We start from the raw sequence: 24,359 nt of genomic DNA, 5'->3' as shown, positions 1-24,359 counted from the left end.
GCAGAGATACTACAACGAAAATGCATAAAGGTGAGGTTTGAAAACAACCTGCTGCATGTAAAAAAAAACCTATAGCCAGAGTTATCTGGGCCTGTAGTCGTAGAAACTTAAAAGGATAAGTTCAGTTTCTTACAATTACTAACTGAACAAGTGAAATGGTGAGACCTACGAATAGGGCAACATCACTAAAATGAAGTCTAAAGCTGAAAACACACTGCAGCCTTAGCACCATCGTGCTGTGCTGCAGCTTGTCAACAGAAGACCATACTCAGAGCAGGAAATACCATGCCAAACGCATGGTATTTAACTTTATTAATAACAGTCAAAAAGACAATAAAATGGCATGGGTGAGTTACCTATTCTACAAATGTATAAATGTATAATCTGAGCAGTAAGATCATGTTTTGAAAGCAGCAGATCAACCAACATACTTGGTGGACTACCATATACCAATTTCACTATTTGTTTTCCGACATATAGCCTAAACTTAAACTATGATAACCATCTTATTCCAAAGCTTCTACGGCAGCCTGGATCTACAAGCAGGGAACAAGTGGGTTTTTTCAGGGCTGGTGAGGCTGGAAACAAGCCAGCGGCATTATTAATGCCGCAGTGTGGGGGGGGGGGGGGGGGAGTCATACATAGAAAATAATAGCAGTAGCTGTTTTGACACGCTGTTCGGCGGTGGTGTATTTTGGCCTTAACAAGTCAAGAAATACAAGCTGTCGGATGACCAGACAGGTTGGAAATAAGCCACAAGGTTACTCTGTCATCATTTGAGTTTGATCTTACTTAGATTAAGGCTTCCCAAACTTGTCTGTTCATGTTTTTCTGTCAGACAACACTGTCGCGGATTTTAGTTATAGACCCAAATGCAGATAGACTAGGGAAGTAGATTTACGTGACGAGGTATTTTCAGGGATATTGGGTGGTGATAATGTCAAGGGGTCATATGGAGCAGCGGAGACCGAGGGTAAGAGGGCGATGGTGGGTGATTAAGCAGAACAGGCAAAGTGAAGGGTGAGCGTGGCGGTTGTGGGAGGAGCTGGTAAGACAGGCTGGTAAACCGGAGGAGATGATCCTGGAGGCACAGGGAGAACAGGTAAATACAGGCAAGGGATAATAGTAGGAATGAACTCAGAATACACTGAGCGGCCCAGAATGACTAAACTACCACTGTGGTTGCAACAAGGATCTGATGATGAGTGGATGGAAAGCCGGGGTAGATATACTGCTGAGTTGATAAGATGGCAGTTGGGCAGACTGGACAGGTGATGTTAATGAGCCGTAATCAAGAGGGAGCCGGGAGGAGAAAAGGTAGGAGCCACGCCCACACCACACACAGAGACAGACAGAGGAAATACAAGGGACACAGGGGTAGAGGGAAACACAAGAGGCACGACCTGGCCGTGATAAACACCACAAACAATTTAATTTTGAGGTTGTGGGACATCTTGCAAAACCATGTTCCCTCTATGCTACATACCCCCCAGAGCCTCCCTTTCATGTACCTTCCCTACAACATCCTCTTCCTCCATGCCCTCATCCTTCTGTCAGTTGACCATATCCCACTTGTCTGTTCATTGTTATCTGTCTCTCTTGGTCTGCCGCTGCTGAGCACAGCGAGGGAGGCAGACTCTGTTTGGACCCAAGGTAAGAGCATGTAGTTTGTCCCCAGCGCCAGTGGGACCACCGGCGTACAGACATGGCTGCCTGCTGGAAGACTATGAGGACAGTGAGGTTGGTTGGGTTGATGATGAGGAGGAAGAGGATGAAGAACAAGCTCATGGTCACGCACTAAAGGTGGCTATCAATGTGCCAGATGAGGGGAGGAGCTTGGTTAACCCAAGTGAGCTAAACCCAGCCAGGCTCAAGCATTCCCGGATGTCTTTCTTTCTAACAGGGCTGCTGGTGATGGCCCTGACCATGCTGTGGCTAGCCTTCATTTAAAAAGACATAAATATGGAGATCCCTCAACATTTAATCCTGCAAGGTGCTTCATTCATGTACTGTTTTGTCCCTCCATGTGTTCTATACTTCCCATGCTCCTCAGTTTAGCTTAAAATGGCAAGACTCCCAAGAAATGTTTGTCTTTAAAGCGAGCCCATGTACCTTTTGCTGAACTGTGGCTACAAGTGGCAATTGGCCCTTGCTAAGCTCCGTCCCAGCTTAGTTACTGTTGCTAAGCCTATCAAGCTTTCTACATTGATAATGGTGGCAGATTTATCAGTGACAATTTGTGGTCATTTTTGAGACAGCGGGTCCATTACGACTTGCAAAATAGTCCATTTTAACCAAAACCATTGATTGACTGAAATAACTGTCCCACACAGCTAGCCTACTAATTAACTTTACCCGAGGTGGTTAGGATTGAGTCTACTGCTGACTTCTATTTGACCAAGAATACCAACATACACAATACTTATCATGCTATAATCCTGAGGCTAAAGCTACACAACCCAGGCAGAAAGTCAGTGTCGTAACCAGTCATTGAACTTAATGACCATGTAAAAGACAAATGACTTCCCTTGCTGTTATGGGATAGCTAGTTGCCATAGCAATTCCGTACAGCATGATAGGTTCAAACAAACAAAGTTGCTCCAACATAACCCTGTTCAGATGCTTGCTAGAGAAGAAGGTATTGGACAAGCAACAGAGGTTTGATTTATGTTACAAGAGGAAAGGCTTTTGGAGGTGGAAATTATGAATCACTTGGCTGGTTTGACTCGCTTTGTTCAGGTCGGTTAAAAAATTCGTAGTCACTGACCGTATAGTTTGTTCACTTTTTTCCTAAACTAAAGTTTATACTCGGCGTAGTGAAGTGCACGCCAGAAAATGAGGAAATCACGGCTGGCACGTGTAGGCTTCGTAAGTGATCGTGGCGCTTGGTCGTGCACCTCTGAATTTTTCTAATTCGGCGCGACTGTCAGAAATAGTTCAGATAATAGTTTACGTGTCTAGGACTTATAGAAAGACCAATTCATTTTTAAATGCTTTAGAAACAGGAGGTCTTAAAAAATCTTCATTTCAGTAAATATTTTGCAGCAAAATCTAATAGTCTACACAGGATATTCAGCCTTTGTTTCTTTTTAATGCATGCAATACTTTACTTTTATTCTTTACAGGGCTTGTAAAGAATAAAAGTAAAGTATTGCTAAGGCAATACAGTAAGTTATGAATATGAGATATGAGTTTACAGATAATTACAATCCCTCCTTAGCATTGTGTAGGTTGGTTTATGGCTTTTGACAGTTACATCTACAGTCTATGGGCATATCTCTGGGTTACACACTTTATTTTTCTCAGTTCATTTTGTTTGTATGCCCTCTGGCATTTTGGAGAATGCAGCGCACAGCTCAGAGTATAAACACCTCCGTTGATGCTTGGAGCTTGCGCGCCGTATGTGGAAGATCGTGCTACGACGCCAAGCAAGAGCATAAACAAGGCTAAGTGGTCTCACCACTGTCCAAATGCACCTCAGTATGCATTACTGCTCATACCGCTGCAACGCTTTGCACTGATTCTGACTACCTTTAGTTAAGTAGTACTTAGCTTTTACAGTCTTTTAGTGAGCTTTTAACAAAGTAGAAACGTACCTTCAATAGTCACCTGTGAGGGGAGCACTACTTTGTTAATAGAGATTAATTTGTTCATGTACTGAATATCTCCAGAGTATCTGGGAATGAGGACTAACCATATGAAACACAATCTTGGGTAACAAGCTTTGATGGGGTCACTGGAGTGTAAACTTCTTAAATCCAATAAACAGCAGGACGGAGACAGAGAGATACCATTGCATCCAGAACCAGCTCTCACATGGATTGTTCCGGTTGTGAAGAGGGTTTTTCTTCACTAAATACAGAAGTATATTTTGAAAAGACACTATGACTGTAACGAGTGAAAACTCACACCGTCCCTGCTACATCCAAAACTGACACTAGAGGGGGATCTAAAGCCTCATAGTATGAAGAGTAAGACCACTGACCAAGCGTCGCAATTTGACGAGTTGGGAGTGAGAGCGTGTTGCTTGATCATGTGGAGAAGGTTAACAGACCTGCCATGCCTAGTTATGGTTGCTTAGCTACAGTTGGACTATTACCATTTAGGCGAGGCTTTTAGCAAAAGGCCAATAAGATGATAAGAAGACAATGCTAAAATACTAAAAAATACTAAAGATACATAGAAGTCAGTAAAATCACTTGTGTCAATGTCCAGCCCTTTCTCCTAACATTACTTTCCCATGCAACTAAAGTGCATCATCATTTTTTTCGCCCACATTACATTTGTTTTTGTTGCATCTATGGAGCTACGCCGGTCAAAATTCCACAACCAATAGAATGCCAGATTTAGCATTGACCAATGAAATGATCCCTGCCTTGGTGCGGTCGTGATCACTTTACTGGAGCGTCCCTCACGGGCAGTTACTCTTCAACCTGGTTCATCCATTTCCACCCACAAAGGCTTTATTATATTTCCTTACCTCTTTAGCAATCCACAAAACTGTTATACATACGTTTATTTATATATACACATCAGAGCGCTGCCCATACTCCTTTCTCTTTCTGTAATAGCTACACCGGTCTCCTGTCGGTGTGCTGGAGGGGAGGGAACAGTGGAGAAAGTTACAGATAGTGGCACGGGAAATCTTACCCTCTACATATGCTGAGAATCAGTTAATGCCAGTAGGAAGTGGTGGTAGTCACCACTACTAATACTACAATAGTCAACAGGAATACCACTAACAATCAATGACGTTATACATTATCTTGAATCAAAGCGTAATTGAGAATGTAGTTTAGTCGTATGGGAACATTCTAACAGGGTTGGAATGTTTAAATTACAGCAGTATCTACCTGTGTTTTATTAATGTTAGCAAACATTAGCCACAATAAGTTACTGGTCATACAAAAGCAAGTACAACTGTAACAGCAATAAGTGAAGTGAAATAAGACCTTTTATTTGCAAGAGAACAAAGTGATATTTCTAACGTCAAAAGTTACATTGTCTCGCTTAAAGATGTCAGTAACAGAGCATTTTTTGTGTTCTCGTATATGAAACATGATCATACATCCTTCATGTTTCCACCCTGCAGGAAAAGGAAAGGTAGTTGTTACTAATAACTTTCATTTTGTGCTTGTCTTTTACATATTTTCTCCTTAAGAGTTAGTATCTCTGCTGTCGAGTAGATTTGCAGTAGCTGTACTACTACAGCAATGTAGTATGTTGCATGTTCAATTTAAGAAAATAGTATACTCACTTTGGACATTTGCAGCCCCAGAACAACATTCAGCTATGTGGCAAAAGTCAATAAACATCAACAGTCAGACAGTTGACCAAAGCTCTCAGACTGTGTGCAGTTAAGCAGAGTGCTGTTATGACTGACATGCTTTAACCCCGTGTTAATGATGGACCAAGTACCGGCAGACAATCAGGCCAAGTGTAAGTTAAGAATCATTAGTGAAGAAAAGGAATAACTCAGGAATGCATCACAGCATTTTTATACTTTTTACAGTAACATGTAGAGGATTAAATATTGTTTCTGACTTTTTGATGTAATGCTCGGAGGATAAAACAACAATGTCAGAACGTGATAAAGCTATAGATCCAGGCAGAGTCATTCTTTTTGTTGTCTTCCAGAAGATAAGAACAGTGGACATGAGGGACATTTGTTTTGCTGACTGTAGTTTCTTAATTACTGAGCTATCTCAATCTTTGAAGGTTACTGATTTTGGGAGTTCAGCACAATTGTAACAGAACAATTGTAATTCTGACAAATTCAGGAGATGTTGTGAGCCAGGAGAACTGTTGGTTGCATGACTGCTGAAGGTGTTTTCTGTATGCTTAGCTACAATATGCAACTTTTCTCTGTTAGACAGACTATAGGCTTTTTAAATCCTGCCCAAAGACTCGTGACTCATCATGGACAACACAATTTCGGACTGTTCATTCATTAAAATGAAATTATGGTTATCAGCGGATCCCAAGTAAATCCCTGCGGAGCTCAACTTTGGTGATCTTTGGCATGCAGATTTGCATACAGTATTGACAGGACTGTTCTTCAAGGGAACAGTGGTCACCTTTGCGTTATTCACACAAAGTGGACCGCTGGACAATTTGTGCCGTCTGTGTTTATTCACCCTAAACAGCGACGTAGCGATGGTCCAGGTATGGCTGTAGCTTGCGCAGGCTCAGAATTAGGCTAAACACAGAACTCATCAGGAACTCCTTCTTCTTTTTCCTTTCATCTCTGTATGTTCATGATGTACATTCTGAAAGACCCAGGATAATTGACACATTGTCCACTTAGCGCCTTCGGGTTACTTTAAATGCACTTTCTGTCTAAAATGTGCAAGATGTTCTCTGTGAACACTCCTTAATAACATAATAAAAGTGACCAGTGTAACCAGTGTAACCGTAACCTCACAAAATGCCAATCACTATTGTTGACCAAAAAGACATCCTGGAGCTAGATCTTTGTCTTAAAAGCCAGAAGAATGTTTGACACTGACATGAATGTATTGATGCATAGTGACAAGAGGCAGTGAGATGGAGGTGCAACAATAGCAGTAGAATAACGACTTGACAACCACTTTCTTGCTGGCTTTATGGTTTTAATTTTGATTCTAATGGTAGCAAAAAATGAACAAACGATTATTTTGCAACTTTGATTCTCACTGGGTCTACACTGGCACAAACTACCTCTAGGAAATAGCCATATTCTCGCTCTCTACTTGGCTTTTACCAACTAACTGCCAGTCATCAACATGGAAGCATTACAGCCTTAAACAGTGTTACAAACCCAAGCGAGTACTTTCTGACAAACTGAAGCAGTGCAGGTGGTGACTGACATGCTGTACACTCTGCACATACGGTTCAGCACTCGGAGCCCGTATATTCCACAGGCCTGACTCAACTCAGCCGCTGCTGATCCAGCTCTCAAATATATATTCGCTGCCGTCGACACTTCCTGTACATGCCGAACTGCTGCCCTAATGCCAAAGAATATTGAAGACACAGAGCAGAATCATTCATGCACCAGAGTTTTCAGACAGTAGTCTCAGTGCCTGTTGGCCTGGTCGCCACCTTTTTTTTAGACTTTCTGATGCAGTCTGTTTGTATTAAAGATTGTTTTAAAGAGTGATAGAAGTACTTTTAATCCCTCCATCAGGACATGTTTTATTTCTGCTACTATTTTGATTCATCCTAGGGATGAGCTGGTCGATTTTTGTTCTATTTACTGTAACAAAATGATAAACACGTAGCATCAACACAATAACCACGGTAAGTAAAGTATAACACTTCTTGATTCCATGTGTTATCAGCTTTATGTAGCCGACAGCTTAATGTTCAGCTGTCCCAAGCGCGGTCGTAACACACCCTTCCTTGCCCCTGATGGCATCCCTGGCCGAGCTGGTGTGTTTAGATCAACTGGCAGATGTCTTCACAGACATTTTCATCTACTCACTGCACCAATCTACAGTTCCCCCATGTCACAAAAAGTCCACCATTTCCTTCTGTCCCCAAAAAGACTAAAGCCCTCAGCCTGAATGACCACCGCCCAGTAGCACTTACCTCCACCATCATGAAGTGCTTTGAGCTGTTAGTCAAAACCTTCATCTTTATGTAGCCTACAGCTTAATGTTTTAGGATGATAATGAAGCATAAGCTTTACTTCCAGTTGTTACCAGCACATCCTGTTAGTGTGCCCTGATCTCTTGTGCCCTATGCAGCACAACATTTGAACTTGCTGACAATATTTAATGCAAGACAATACAAATGTGATATGAAACTCCATACTACCAATTCACAGGCTCTGTTTTAAACAATTATCAAAAAGGGCATGTGTGACAGTCTACCATAGAGATGGATAAATACAGCCAATTCCAGATACTATCAGAGAGGAGGTGTATCAGTACCAGAATGATTGGTTAGCACAGTAGCCATGTGATCTGTGAACATGGAGTTCTTGCTGTCCTCTCCTCTATTCATTGAATGTTTAATTCTCATTCAGAGCCTGCAGTGATTATTTTGAAGAACTCTTGCAAGCCAATGTTTGTTCTTTGTTGTTGCTTGTTTTTTCATTGAACATAAGAAAGTACAGAAAAGTAAATAGTGTAGAAATAATCATTGTATTTTATTTGTATAGCAATAGAAGCCCCCCCCCCCATGTTCATATAAAAGTAAAGTATCGAAAAAATATTGTTTTGGTTTCAGCATCAAGACTTGGGTTACTGTACAGGCCCTGGTCTCATAAAATGAACAGTAATACCCAGTTCATTCAAATATGAAATAAAGGCTTTCACCGACTCCCCTTCACTATTGTTTCAGGCATTGGCAAATTTGACAAGTACCATTTCTGGGGTCACATGACAGATGTTGCGGAGTACTGCAATTCTCATTCTGCTAATAGTAGCTTTATTGCAATCGTCATACAGTGTGAAAAGTTGCATATTCAGCTTTAAATGTGGTCTGTGTGTGTGTCCAACAGTGGACGATGAAAGATTCAAATCTTTGCCCAGCCTGATTAAATACAGGGTTACGGTGCATTTGGTGACGTTTTGTTGTGATCCATTTGTTATTCTGCAAGTACTGTATTTTAATGCACTCAGCATGGTCCACTAAGATGACACTACCTATCTTAGTGGACCATGCCATCTTGAATTCTATCTCTCTTTTACACCTGATCATTTTATTGATGTGTGACTTCCACAATTGGGTCAGAACCAAACATTTCTTTACTTGCCTGAGAAATGTTTCAGGTTTTGTTCAAAAGATGTATTATTATTGTAAAAGTTTCACTTTTTAGCAATGGGTTGGCTTTACTTTATTTGCATCACTCAACCATCTTCTAAAAAATCCTGACCATATATCATGTATTCTGCAGTATAATTCCTAGGTTTTCCACTATATACACGATGGTCAGCACCTTTCAAATGATGACAGGAATCGTTTACAATTTGCTCATTTTGACAAAGTATGACTGGATGTAAATGAACTCTGGGAAAGTACAATGTTTACCCTTTGAAGTGTTGGTGGGATTAACATAATACAAGCTTCAATCTGTCTTTACTACTTTTGCAACACCGCTATTTAACTAAGTATATCCATAGAATATTGTGCATGTTCAGTAAATATACCATTTATGGATATGTGCACATCTGTATGATTCAGGATTTTGGGATAATTCTGAATCTGCCTGTACTTTTCACTGTGATACTAATGAAACATTTAAACTGATTTTTCATTGTCCACTGGTGGACTTTCTCTTATTCAACCAATAGATTTATCTTATCTTTCTTGCTATATTGTGACTCTTCTGGCATTAAAGTGGCAATACTAGATTTCAGTCCTGTTTGATTTGGAATTTGTATTTGAGTGTAAACAAGTTAGCAGTCTAGAGTTAGCAGTCTGGAGTTTTTCATACTAACATCCTATTTTTCAGTTCCAGTATTACGAACTGGGAATGTCACCACAGTGACGCAGTTAAATATATAAATATTGCAATACTTTTATCAGTTGGCCATAGTCTCAATTACCATTGTTTTACCTCCTTCAGCGATAGACAGTGACCTAGCAGACATTTATGCAGTGGCGGGCCGTGCATTTTATACCTGGGCCTTCTGTGCTGTCCTACTACAGTTGAACCACCTCCTAATAACCTCATTATGACGCCACAGCTACGGTTATTATTTGTTTCTAGGGGTGTAACAATACACGTATTCGTATTAAACCGTTCGGTACGAGGCTTACGAACCGAACAATACGTTTGAATAATTCTAGTGCGTTTGGAAAATGCAGAAGCTTAAATTGTGGGAAATATAATGTTTTCGGAGGACTGCGCTCAACCTGGCAACATGCCCATCCCGGAACCACAACATTGTACTCTGGTGAGGCGCGTGTGTTCTGGGAGGCGCGCTACGCTAAACTAGCTTAGCAGGAAAACAACAGCAGCACACACGCTACAAACTCTCCCCGCAGCGTTTAGCTGTTCCCTACTGATTCAAACAGGGCTAAAGCAATCGCCGCACAATCCCCATTTCTCCAGACCATCATTCTTGCTTTGTAAAAGAAAACAGATACATGAATACGCATATGGCGGGATGCTTCGTCACTAACGGACAATGTAATTAACACAATGACAAGAATGAACTCACAAGAACCAGTCACATATATTTATATGACAACAAAGCATGACACATCAATCCAGCAACTCTGTGGCGCTAAAACACGTATTCCACCGCACACTGAAGAGCACCATTCAAATATTATTCACATCAGAAGGAACAATATCAACCATATCATGAAAACGACACGATAGACAAATTAACACAGTAGTAACGCTACTGCAGAGGTAAAAATACAAAAGCACTTCACTTACCAAAGCTGCTGTTCACTTAAAGACAAAGTCCATCCTCCTTTCTTTGTTAATGAAGAGTTTAATACCGCGGTTGTTATTGCTGGGCGGTATGACCAAAAATGTGTATCACGGTATTTTTTAAGATTCTGGCGGTTTCACGGTATATCACGGCATTTTGTTTTTTTCCTTGACTGGGTTTTTATATAGGTTTATAGTGGCTTACTCTACTGTCAGAAGTACATAGAATATAAAAACATGTTAATGTCATCATGTATAAAGGCTTTGCTTACTATAGGGTGTGCTCGTTTGTTCCTATAATGTTGGGATAGCAGTTTGGCTGAAGTATTGTTGCCCCGGTAAGACGTACCTTGCATAGCTGGATCGTTATTGCGTTCGTAATGTCGCTCCACCGCTTGCTTTTCTTGTCATATGCAGTGCCTCGAGCAAATGCCTCTTCAAGCGATGTCTGACCCTTTGGCTTCACTGTTTCACTCGCGCTAACGTTACTGGTTGACGGCCTCGAATCCGACGGCTGTCATCACACTCTTGGTATTCCAACTCATGTTTTATGCTGAGGTGATGGAGTAAGTTGCTCGTGTTACCACCAGCGGTAACAACAGTGGCTCGACAGACTTTGCAAATAGTCTTTTGGTCTATGTCAGATTTTTTAAAACCAAAACACTTCCAAACAGCAGACACAGCTCCTCTCTTGGGCACAGACTCTATCGGTGCATCTCCGGTCTGTCTTTGTTCATCCTGCATCGCTCCTTTCTGTTCTTTAATGTAACGTTACTGTAGCGACGGAGCCTCTCCCAGCTGTTAACAGACTGTTGTGCTACCGGGCTAGCTAGCTAGCGAGCTGTACCCAGCATGCCGTTCGGCGGGGTAATTTTATAAATGTACAATTATTAGTGTTACAAATTGTTTATTTGTCACAAACTGTGGTGTTGTGGTGTTTTGCCCTGTTAAAGAGCGTTAGTTGTGGGTTATTAATTGTTGTGTTATAAAGTTATAACCATGATTAGGGGTCCCTCTCAATACACTCTAGTGAAGTAGCTCCGACCATGTGCCCTCCATGGCGAACAATATATTCTGCTGCCTGTTGAAGAGTTACAGCAGTTGTTTAGGCTATGACGGTGTGTGAAAAATTAATATCATACGGGAAATTAAAACCGGTATACCGGATGAACCGGTATACCGCCCAGCACTAGCGGGTGTACAGTACATCGGTTACACACTTACAAGAGTAGCTTGTAAGTGTCCTGCCGTGCTATGGTGTCGTGTTGCTGCCTTGGTTAACCACCTCATGTTAGCGTAGCGTAGCTCCAAACAGCTCCAAACACCAAGACGCTCAGTTGCAAATTAAACGCATTCCCAGCCATAAAATGTGCAATGCTTCTCCGACGCTGTTACACAGGAATACCGTTCGTACAAATCCTTTTCCTAGCTGGGTCAGGGCTGCTATCTGTGGGGTTGGCCGACCATTTCTTACGATGCCATTTCTTGCGTTGCCAGTAACTCCGCCACCAAATCGGTTTCTCCTCATCCTTCAGCCATTGAGTGTTAAAAAAATAAAGCTACACCAAGCAAAACGCTAAAAATGTCATGTCAATGTATTAACTTCTTACATATCTTTCAACTTGAACTCTTACTACTAATACTAAGTTCTGCTAGCTAGCTTCAGCATCACAACAGTCACACTAGCCCACTGACCAATCCCGGCGCACGTTATTACTGAGCCGCACGTTAATGCTGACGTACTTGTAGACTACCTCAGTAGCTCTGGCACGTCAAAGAATACGCCCAACATGTCAAACTAAAGATCTGATTGGTTGAAGACTATGACAATCAACAATATCGTCCCCATTTACTTTAATCTGTAAAGTCTACCTAGAGGGCCTCGGGCCTCTCTCTTACATAGAGACATAGAGGTGAAATCTGATTAGATAAAAGCTCTCCTTAAAACAAGCTGCACTGGAAGAAGCGCTGCAGGCTGGAAGCAGGAGCAATAGAGGAAGACAGTAGCTGTGCAATGAGAAAATAAGCTAATGGGGGAAAAAAACAATACATGTAGTGTATTTGTGAAAAATATTTTAATTATAAAATAGCTATAATTTTGTGATTTTGTTTAGGCCAGCAGAGACAGCCTACCACTGCATTTATGTAAATTAAATTCTTTGAGATTGCCACTTTAATTTAAAGCTAGAGTAAGGTTGTTATAGGTAACATAAAATGATAAATGCAACAAATCTGCCATGTACATTTGAATATGTATAATACAATTATTGTCTTCTGATCAGAATGACAGTTGATTCATGTTATTTCTTGCCTTATGTCTTTGATGATGGTTCTAGAGTCTACAGGGTATACACATGACACCATCTTGTCTGTGAATCACCGTAACCCATGTGGCGTACATCTGATATCAACTCTTTACCATATGCTAGAGGTTGCTCTGTCCACCTACTCTAATCTCATCATGTAGCCAAATAGAGCAGATAGTATCTTAAAGGTACAGAAAACTCAAAATCATGAATTTGTAGCTAAATATGTGTTAATCAAGAATGTTTGCATGGCATCTCAACCAATAGACAATAAAGATCAACAACCAGTGGTGCTCAGATGTGGAGATCATTTTCTCACTGTTCTCCGAATCTAGAACACTTCATGATCGGATGCTGTATTTGTTATCTCTTGGGGGGGGGGGGGGGGGGGGTTTCCAACCAAGCCATGGACAAGCAGTTTGGACTTATTTTCAGGACTGAGACCTCAACGGCAAGCTGAGGAATGTCCTGCCAAAATATTACTAACACATCAGCTGTCCCAAGCACAGTCGTAACACACCCTTCCTTGCCCCTGATGGCATCCCTGGCCGAGCTGGTGTGTTTAGATCAACTGGCAGATGTCTTCACAGACATTTTCAACTACTCACTGCACCAATCTACAGTTCCCCCATGTCTCAAAAAGTCCACCATTTCCTTCTGTCCCCAAAAAGACTAAAGCCCTCATCCTGAATGACCACCGCCCAGTAGCACTTACCTCCACCATCATGAAGTGCTTTGAGCTGTTAGTCAAAACCTTCATCACCTTCTCTCTTTCTGACTCCCTGGACCCTCTAGGACCTGGGACTCAACAGCTCCCTGTGTAACTAGATCCCTAACTTCCTGAAGGGCAGTCCCCAGGCTGTGCAGATAGGTACCACAATGTCCTCCACCCTGACAGGGAAGTTTAACGCTGAGGAAGTTTCACATGGACCTCAAGATACTTCTACAAGTGCACCAATAACAGTGTCCTGACGACACTGCCCTCAACCATAAGGCTTTACATAGGGTGGTGAAAACTGCACAGCATATCACCTGGACAGAGCTTTCATACATGGAGGACCTCTACACCCAGTGATTCAGGAAGAAGCCCAACAGGATCACCAGAGACCCTTAATTATCCCAGCCAAAAACGTCTGACAGACAGTACTGAATCATCCGGTCTTGCACCAGGCACAGAAAGAACTAAGAACTAAGAGGTTGGCTGAACTCAATGGCATTCTGTTAAAAATAACCCTGACCATAACCATATCAATGACCATATAAAATCTCCTCAATCTTTTATTATTTTATAGGTTGAAAATTCATAAATAAAACTATTATTCACTGGTCATTCAAGGCTCAAAGAAATTTATATCCATGGTATTTTATATTATAGGTGACTTTACCTTAATTTTCTTGAAAACTGTACAGTAATAGGGCTTTGTGTTTTATATGCTAACAGTCAAGTATACTCTAAACACATACATTGGAATTTTTAACGAACCCTGCTAGATCTTTTAGATAATGACATACTGTATGGATTGATCTGTGTTTTACAGTGTCTTGTGACATTGGAGGGATATTCAAATTAATACTTCTCCAAAACTCTTCAGTAGCTTGACTTCAGAGGAGCTCAGATACCAGTATAATTAGCTTCTCTGTTGTTTACTCAATGTGGTTTCTGGAATTTGGAGTTCAATTACCCATTAGTCTTACATCGGAAGTGAGGTAAGATATAACTTGAGATTGACAGGCCCACTGGTGCAGCAGTAATGCCGACTGTCACGGTGAAGAGGAAGTTGTGCCTGGAAGTGAAGCTGTCGAATGACCCTTCACTTAGTCCGTCCCCCATTGCTATTCCGTCAAATCGTCAGAGCTAGCACTCCCTGACTAAATACTATCAATGCTTTTGGAAAAACATAAAAGCGATTTCAGAGAGAATTAGACAGGAAGGTCTACAACATGCGTTTGAAGGATATATTCAGGATGTCAAACTGATTCAGCAGCAAAAACAGGTTAAATAATCATATATCACAGTGTAAAAGTGAACCACCACATCAGCTGGTGATCGAGACATAAGACAATGCAATTAAGGAACAACACTGTTCCTGTAAAGACGGGTTGGTCTCTATTTACTGTTACACACATTATAAAGCAAAACCTAGAGACAAGTGACAGCGGCACTTGCAGATGCAACTGCCAGTAGCTCCCATAAACTTCACTATATTTGTGGTTAAATTTGTTCTCCTTTGTTTCTGGAGCATGTTTGGCCTGCTTCTGGCTGATGTCTGGTTGCAGGAAAGTGGAATAGATTAAATAGGACTTGGACTGGCCCAGCAATGGGAGGTTGGAGACTGTTGTGTCCACATCTTGCGGTGACCTGGCTCAATCGTGGCCTCCCGGATCGCACAGTTGCAATTGACGAGCGTACAATGGTCTGCACCAACAGACCATTGAAACTCCAGTGAAACAAAGTGAAAGGGACTCTATGTTTGCATTGGTGACGCCTGGTGGTCAAACATAGTCAAAGTTGTTGGACAATGTTTCCTGATGTCGAATTATTTATGTTAAGATGTTGGCTATTTTTTCTGCCCAGAGAAAATGTTATTGTTGCTGCTGTTTACATTCCTCAGATTAAAAAAATGCACAACAGGACTGCACTACTATTTTTTTTCTTGGGTAGGTAGCATAAAGGGACTACAACTGCATTTCGTTGGGCAACCTTGTGTTGTGCAATGACAATAAACGAATCTTGAACTATGAATGAGCAGCTCAGATATCTGGAGGGACGTCCTCTCCTTCATGCTGAAAGGAGCTTGTTGACGCGATTCAGGCATCTCACTAGGCTGTTTCCTGGACAATTCTCCATAGTTAGATAGTTAATTAATTGTCCTCTGGTGAAGGAAATATGTTTATTATCTTGGTACGGTTATATTGGTACATCCAACTGGTAGTAGACCCTGCACCAGACCCAGAATACGTCGGTGAAATTACATATCCCATCTTGCTTTTGATTGCTTCTCGATCCTCAAGAAAGAGATAGAGGACGTGGCTGGGCAGAAGTATAAGGCTCGACAGCATAGAAATGCAATGGTGAGGGTTGTGTTCCTCAGGCCCCGCCATAACGTAATGGCAATGTTTTCAGCCTCTTCCCTCATTCCTGTTGATGTTGTCATAAATTGATGTTGGAAATTATGTTGTTGAAAATGTGTCCTCCCCACGGTTTTGAAGAGCATATCTATTCCCCGTTGTGTCCGCTGCTATTACATTTCTACAAATCGCTCCCCAAAAAGAGAGCGCTGTGTCCATTCACTCAAATATATCACTACCAGGGTTAACAGTGGTATGCCTGACTATTTATCCAATCTTCATATGGGAGGCGAGTGGGCTTAAACACAGTGGCACAATGTCCGCTTATTTTCAGACTAGCAGGCGATGCATTTACGGAGCTCATCACTGGCTCAGCCCTTTCCATGTCAGCCAACAATGGGCCAGCCTTCCATTCATGGTGGCGGATAAGGCAGAGACAGGATATCAAAGGTTTTTAGCTGGTCGCTTGTCCTCTAACACATTTTTATGGGGAGTGGCAATTCAACTGCACATTAACAGAATGGATGAACAGGACACTGAGACAGCCAGTTCTGCAGTGTCCCTCCGTTTATACGGGTCAAGGAGTGAATCTATCCTCCCAGTAGGAGATAGATTACCACTCAACAAAGATCCAGGCCCTGTTACAGTAACAGGCTGTGTCTGTCATCCCCACTTACAACGGAGAGAAAGAGCAAAGGCTTAGTTGTGCTTACGTGCTCATGGGTCTGTGCTTATATGCTCTTGTATGTTTTCTTTAATAGCATCAACTTTCCAGGGACTGCAGATGAAAATAAGCCTGTGTGGCTAAATCTGGCACATTTACATGTTGGTAATTAATGTACATTGTCCCTTTTAAAATACAATAAACAGATAATAAACGTAAACATGGCCAAGTCCAGAAAATAATCTATGTTCCACATGGCCCAGTTGATCTTGCAGTTAACCAAGTTGGGGTTTACGATCAGAAGAACAAGATCTCTATTGGAACATAGACGCACAGTCATGCAGCAGGTAGTTGGCAAACTGTGTTGTGACAGTTACAGTGTTGCCTGGCATTCAGGCGCTATGGTTTGTGCGGCTGCGCTTCCAATGGTGCCGCTGAGGCTGCTGTACATGCAGCACCTGCAGAGATGGTTTGCCAGCCTCCGCATGGATGCCAAGGAGCATGTATTGTGCTTTGTTACCATTCTCTCCTTTAGGGAGAACACTGTAACGATTGACCTCTTACATCACGGTGTTCACAGATGCGTCCCCACCATGCGTGCCCTCTACCAAGGGGTCCTTGTCACTCCTTCGCCGCTCACTGAAGAGGGTGTAGGATAGCAGACAGTGGTGTGAGCTGCCTTGTGTATTGTGGGGTCTGCAAGTATTTGGGTAGGCACTTCAAGATTGGCTGGGTGGGCTTATGCAAATTCTGAGTGGGAGAATGCATGCTCCTGATTGGAGTAGAGTATCACCCATATAGTCCAACACATATAACTGCAGCACCTTGTATACTTATTGATGTTAGCACTCTTACAGCATCTTAAAAAAAGAAGGCATAGACAAATGTGCCATGCTTGTTTTCCTGTTAGTAAGGCATATTTTGCAATTTACCTATAAATTACCTGTAAACAAACCATTCCAGTTCCCACTCCTTGCATCCCAGCATCTAAAGTCTAAAGTCCTCATTAACTTGGGAAATTTCCTTAAAAACATCCATCAATCCATCCATTCTCCGCATATCCGGGGCCAGGTTGCGGGGGCAGCAGGTTTAGGAGAGTATTCCAGACGTCACTCCAGCTTTCCAGCTCTTCTTGGGGAACCCTGATGCGCTCACAGGCCAGACAAAATATATAATCCCTCCAGCATGTTCTGGGTTCACCCAAGGTCCTCTTACCAGTTGTGTCTGGAAAATCTCTAAAGGGATGCAGGCGTCCAGGAGGCATCCTGATCAGATACCCGAACCATCTCAGCTGGCCCCTTTTGATGCAAAGGAGCAGCGGCTCTACTCCGAGCTCCCTCTAGATGTCTGAGCTCCTCACCCTATCTCTGAGACTGAGCCTAGCCATCCTACAAAGGACGCTAATTTCGGCCGCTTCTGCAATCTCATCCTTCAATTCTGAGCCTTCCGACTTAAATCCCTCTTCACCACAACTGTCTGGTACAAGGCTGGCAGCACTGCTGACCCCACACGAAACCGCCTGTGCCAAGCCCTGCTTTCCCTTTCTGACTCTTTTTTTCTAGGGTTTTTGCCTTGGCAACCATCATTGCTGCAGCCCTTCTGGCCAACCGGATCTGTCGCCTGTTCCCAGAGACCCCTGGGCCAGCCAAGCCCGAAATGCCTCCCTCTTTAGCTTGACGGCCTCCTTCACCATCACTGTCCACCAGCGGGTTGTTCGGTTGCCGCCACAATAGGCACCAATGACCACCGCTCCTAGCAGCCACTTCCACAATGGAGGCTTTGAACATGGCCCACTCAGATTCCATTTCTCAAGCTTAACGAGGATACACAAGAAATTCACCAGAAGTTTGGTTTTCCAGGTTTGTCTGGCAGCCTCCCCTGCGATCTGAAATAACTCACCACCAGGTAGCGATCAGTTGACTTGCCCCTCTCTTACCGTGTAAGAGAGGAGCACGGTAAGAGAGGAGCAGAGCGTGCCTAGAGTACCTCCTCTCTTTGGCCATTGTTACATGAGCATTGAAGTCCCCCTACAGAACTATAAAGTCCACAGTCGGCGTCCTTTCTAGAACGCCCCCCGCAGACCGGGTACCCTAAACTGTTGTTCGGTGCATGAGCACAAACAACCGTCAGAGACCTCCCCTCAGATATAATCAGTCGCATAGAGGCGACCCCACGAGCCCCTAGAGCTTGTGAGTATCCTCATACCCGCCCGGTGCCTCTCACCCTGGGTAACTCCGGAAAAGGATAGTCCAGCCCCTCTCCAGGAGTTTGGTTCCAGAACCAGTGCTATGCGTGGAGGTAAGTCAACTATATCTAGTTTGTACCGCTCCACCTCCTGCACCAGCTCCGGTTCCGCCAGTGAGGTGACGTTCCACGATCCTAGAGCAATTCTGCTTTGACAGGGCTCGGCAAGTATAGGTCCCCGCCCTTGCTTGCCTGCATGAAGGTGCTGTCAGTGTTTTGCCACACCTTTATGTAAGCACCATCATACCCTCATATCTTCATCTTCATTAAAAAGGCTTTGCTCGTATTCAACTGAAAATTTTTATTGTTTTAAGTCACAGAAATGTGTCTGATTTGGTTTTTCCACAAAAAGATTCAGTCACCTTTTTACATATTATATTTTAAATGAATTAACTCAAAGTCCCTCCCTCCTATCCTATGTGGGTTCTTTCGGTCTTTATGCTATGTCATCACACTCCCAGAGCATTTTCTCTCAGCATCTAATAATGATGGTGATGAGTTTACATTGGAGTGACTTGAAAGCCTTGTGCGTCTTATACAGACGTAAAAGGGTGCTTTGTGCGTTGGTATCCGACACTGAAGGGCATGACAAAGCATCGATATTTGAGGCTCTGGGAATAAGACCGGGCTGGACAGCTGCATACCATTAGTGACCTATCCCTTAGGATATACTGCCCAGGTGATTAATATAATAAGTGGCTATTGACATATGTACCTCTCCATATCAATATGAGTTCAGATTCATTCCACACAATGAGCCCTGCCTATGCGGTCAACATGAGAACTAAAGTTACAATAGTAAATTCATAAGTAATCTAGGTTTCATGATTTTACTAATGTTTTGCCTTCTTTAACAAATAGAAAAGTACAGGAGTTGTTGTGTCTTGATCAAGCCCTCAGAGAGTGAGTTGCTGACTGTTTATCTGATCCCTCCAGTCTCCTGTGCTAAAGACCCAGACAATCACCATCTCAGACATCACCAACTCCCTGAGAGGAAGTGTGACCTACAAGGACATCCCCTTAGTTCACACTGAGACCAAGACCATCACATACGAGTCAGCAGAGGTGAGGGGAATTCTGGGAATTGTTCACAAAAAAGTAAGATTTCAGTTTCTACAGGCCTTGATTAAATTCCAGTTTAAGTCTTAATTATCTCACGTTGTATGCAGTGCAGTTATTTTTACAGATGTGCTTGTACACATCTTTACATATATTCACTGTGGACAGCCTAAGCCTGAAATATTGGCCCTTGTCTGACCCATGCAAATATGTTGAAATCAGGCTAAGCTCAGGTCATTCATTGGGATATTATACTTTTTTCCATCCTTGGCTCCGTTACGTTAGTAGAAATGGTCATATATTATGTCCAGGGATTAACACAGGTCCTGAGGCTATAGTTGCCACACACTGGGCGGCTGTGGCTCAGAAGGTTGAGTGGGTTGCCCATATATTAGGGTTTGGTAATCCCCAGCTCCTCCTCATGTGTCACAGTGTCCTTGGGAAAGACACTGAACCCTTAAATGGTAGGTCGCTACCATGTGGGAGTGTGAGGAAATTTGTAAAGCACTCTGGATAGAAGTGCTAAATAAATGAAACAATTTACAGTAATTCAATCACATGCAGTGATATAGTGAATGGACATTTTAGATTAAAAAAATGTCAAGAGAATGTCAACAATTTGACCAGACATGCAAAGGCAGCTGAAGTTTGGTTGGTAACAAGAAGTTCTGAGGTTCAATACTCAGCTCTACTTCCATGTGTGGTTAGAATGTCTTTAAAAGTCTTACAATTAAATGAATTACAAATCACACATACAAATAACAGATAGGAGAGTTAAGTATGTTTCAATTTATTAATTTGAGGTTCTTTTGTAACACTTAAAAGGTGTCTCTCCCACAGCCAGTGGACGGCATGACAGAGAGGGACTCAGGAGTGCTGCTGAGCGCCCAGACCATCACCTCAGAGACCATCAGCACCACCACCACCACCCAGATCACCAAGGTCTGTTCACTTCACTAACAGCCCCACAGTCAGTCAATACAGAACAATACAGTAATAATCGATCCCTACTTATCCCTACTCAGTCACTTCTGTCAGTGGTATTGAGTCTTCACAACACAATATTTAAGTATTTGCTGGAGAGTAACTGAGTAAACTGGCCTACCACTTCTTCTCATCTCCATCAAAAACATGAACGTGGCTAGAATGCCAAAGTCATAATGTAGATACCTGGCTAGCCCCCAATGTATTTTTGCTGTGGATTTCTTTCATTGATGTATTTTAAACAAAATTCTCAAAATTGTCCATATTAGCCAAATGGGTATCTGCTACTGAAATTACAATAAAAAAAAAGAAATTCATGTAAACAACTCTTTTATTGCACTCAGGTTTTTGAGGCAATAATGAGATGTTGTTTTTTCTGATATTTTGTTGTTTCTATTTCATTCTTCCTGACCGCCAGACGATGGTGCTTTAGCACTGGATATATCCACCTTGCATATGTGCAGGTCTAGTCTTTATACCAACAAAGTCACCTTCTACCATCCAATGACATAGGGCGCACGTCCCAGTATAAAACCATAACGTCATCACACAATCTGTGTTAATCAAGCTGTGCACTGCTACTGTATGATAACTTTTGTTTAGAATGTTTGAGAAACGCTCTGACACGGTCGTGGTAAATTTAGCCTAGGTTGTGTGTAGGACTGCAACACACAGTGGCTGACTAGCATTGTATTTAGGATATTTGTGTATTGTTGTTGAGTTTGAACGCAGTTCAATAGTAGCATAAAATTGGTTGTGGCATATTTTGTGTGTAGTTTTGTTGGACTCACCCTCTTCATGTGTTGAGCTGTAACTCCTGTAAGGCGCACTCTACATGGAGGATGGCCATGATCAGTGCCCTGCCTGATAAGGATATCCAGTGCTACAGAACCACCATCTGGCAGAATTCATAGAACCATAGTTACATATGCAACTCTCGGCTTGTACTGAGACAAACCAAATTTTCTTTCAGCTGTATTTATTTTAGTTGGAAAGACAAATTAATTTGAACTTGAACCTAAAATGTTGCAACTTCGTCCTTAAATTTAACAAAGATTTAAGAACTATTATTTTGTAAGAACCCTAATCAAAAACTTAAATGAGCTTTAGACAGGCATAATATCCTAAAAGATCATGCACAGTGTTGTTGTTGGATGCCAATAAAAGTATTTTTTGCATGCTGTGGAGTAGTAGACACACATTTGATTTTGAATATGGACAGGAAAACCCAGCAACATACCTTAAACGTGAGTCAAAGATATTGTGTGAGCTAAAAGGAACAGAAGCATGTTAGTGTGCTAAAACAACTGGAAGGTAGTTATTGTAGTTAACTAATATTACACCACTTGTCAAGACCGTCAGCTACTGTTATAACTGAGTCATAACTCAGTCAAATATAAACACAGAGACAGCATACATTGTTTACATTCAGTGTGATTTACACTCCGATGCCCATCATGAAATAAACCATACCATAAATCCACTTTGAAATTAAAGATTTAAAAAAAAACTCATTATTGGAACTGTAGTTAACTTAGAGCTGAGATCTTCAAAATTTAGAGCATGATTATTCATTTCCACAATGTCAGGTCTGGAGGATTTAATTACCAATAAGCCTACTAAATTGTCACAATATCCACTGAATTCCCCTGAACCCTTGTCCACAGTGGCTCTACTGTCCCACACAGCATTGACTGACTGGACTGGGTGGTTGGGCTACCCGGCTCCGACACTCTTCTCATGTTAACAACCATGCAAAGAGCTCGGCATTGTTTTTAGTTCATTAAGATTAACAAAGAGATGCAGATAGAAGCTCATTTTGAATACTGTCATTCATTGTAATGTCATTCATTGTCCATCTTTAAGAGTAACTAAACCCAAGAGTTTTGGCTTAAGTGCCTCTACTACTCTAATACTTTTCCAAAAAAAGTATCAACATGTGCAAAGGGGGAGGAGACACGTCACATGTATTGTCGCCTCATTTTCGATAACCAGTGTAGCATTACAATCACAGCACAAGTCTTTTCTCTCTTTTCTGAGGACTTGAAATAAAACCATCAGCATATAATCAAATCTGGTGAATCAGTGCACTGAACCCCTGATGAACGCTCTTCTCAGAAAACACTTTAAAATCAAAACGCTTAAAATTGTGATATTTCATCAAAAACATTTTATTCTACATTTCTCATTTAACATTTTGCCCCAAATGAACCATTTACTCTCAACAGATCCTGTTAAAAAAACATTAAACTCTGCGCTCCTCAGTGGAACTATGAAGCCATGATTGTATAGCATGTTGAGCCTCCATTTTTTTTTTCCAACATTGGTACACTTGTGGCAACTTGGAAACATTTTGGATGCAGATTCCATTGTTTGCAAATTTTTGTAAAATAAATGATCATGGAAATTCAACTTGCATTTTTTTTGTTTTTTATGATTTATGGCATTGTAACTGTGCTATACTGCACAAAATACATTTTTGAGTCATCTCTACTTCTAGCCATGATTGTGCTGTTTCCATAGAGGTTCAGGACTTTTGTATTGCAGTGAAAATCAAGGCCACCGAGAGAAATATGTGGCAGGAGCAAAATACGCCCTGAAACTGCTTAGGGCTCAGAGGGTAAATGACTGATTATCTGGAGATATTCTTACACTGTGACAAAAGTGTGGGGATGAGAATGGCTAGTTAGCTAGCTAGCTTGTTAATTCCTTGGTGATTTCACGCTGCAGTTACAGAACATATGAAAGTACCACATGATACAATAAGACATTGCTTTACTTGATCTTTCACACATCCTTTCCTTTGCAGCATCCTAAAAAAGTTGTGTCTGGCGTCCCTCCCAATGTGGATTCTGTTGTCATCCAAAATGTAGAGGGACATTAAAGATGGATTGTGGTTTGGCATGTTTTTCATAGCGGATTTTTTAGCTTGTGTCATGTCTCTGTTGTAGACGGTTAAAGGAGGAGTCTCTGAGACTCGCATTGAGAAGAGAATCGTCATCACTGGAGACACTGAAATTGATCACGACAAGGTGAGTAATGTAACTGATGGAAGAAGATCAGTATTGTTCCATGCTTCACTCTTCAAACTAAATGAAATAATGCAGTTTTCCCCAAAGCTCTGCAGGCAGCATGTGGTGTAATTCAGCGTTGGCTCATATATTCCCACAGATTTCTGCTTGAAATGTTTATGTACCTAATATGTGAAGCTGGAATTACTTTGTAGGCCTAATTTTCCTCATAGAGCAATTGTGTTCATATATCAAGTAAATCTGTTCTGCATGCAAGTCATTTTAATTAAACTCATTAAACATTTCCTACTTAACGAGCCTGGATTGTTGTCCTTTCTCCAAAGGCTTTGGCTCAGGCCATTAAAGAGGCAAAAGAGCAGCATCCAGACATGTCTGTTACCAAAGTGGTTGTACACCAGGAGACAGAGATCAGCCCAGAGTAAGACAGACTGATGCTTTGGAGGGTGAGTGTCCACCCTTCACCCACCCTTTACTTTTTCCATTCTCTGGTCTGACTGAAACACTTGACAGGCTGGTCCAGAGAGGCAGAGGAGGTTGCTGCTCCACTCATTTTGACAGGCAAGAGGAAGATCAAAGCATAAAATAATTGGTGGAAATAAACCCTAACCAAATCTCAGTATCATTTA

The 24,359-nt window shown here is 41.8% G+C and overlaps 1 protein-coding gene across 1 annotated transcript in view; it reads left to right on the top strand.

Annotated features, from left to right (window-relative positions):
• The window catches only part of epb41a (erythrocyte membrane protein band 4.1a), a 50,953-nt gene extending 26,798 nt beyond the window's left edge, over positions 1-24,155 (top strand). Inside the window, exons 16-19 of the mRNA XM_076105723.1 lie at positions 19,595-19,723; positions 20,543-20,659; positions 23,653-23,733; positions 24,057-24,155. Coding sequence (XP_075961838.1) covers positions 19,595-19,723; positions 20,543-20,659; positions 23,653-23,733; positions 24,057-24,155 — 426 coding nt within the window. The remainder of the gene's footprint in view (positions 1-19,594; positions 19,724-20,542; positions 20,660-23,652; positions 23,734-24,056) is intronic.
• The last annotated feature ends 204 nt before the right edge of the window (positions 24,156-24,359 follow it).

This window comes from Anarhichas minor, unplaced genomic scaffold (genome assembly GCF_050575085.1).
Source record: "Anarhichas minor isolate MPS153535 unplaced genomic scaffold, ASM5057508v1 ptg000033l, whole genome shotgun sequence".
Classification (NCBI taxonomy): Eukaryota; Metazoa; Chordata; class Actinopteri; order Perciformes; family Anarhichadidae; genus Anarhichas; species Anarhichas minor.
The sequence above is the reverse complement of the archived record's forward strand: the minus strand, read 5'-3'. Positions and strand labels throughout refer to the sequence as shown.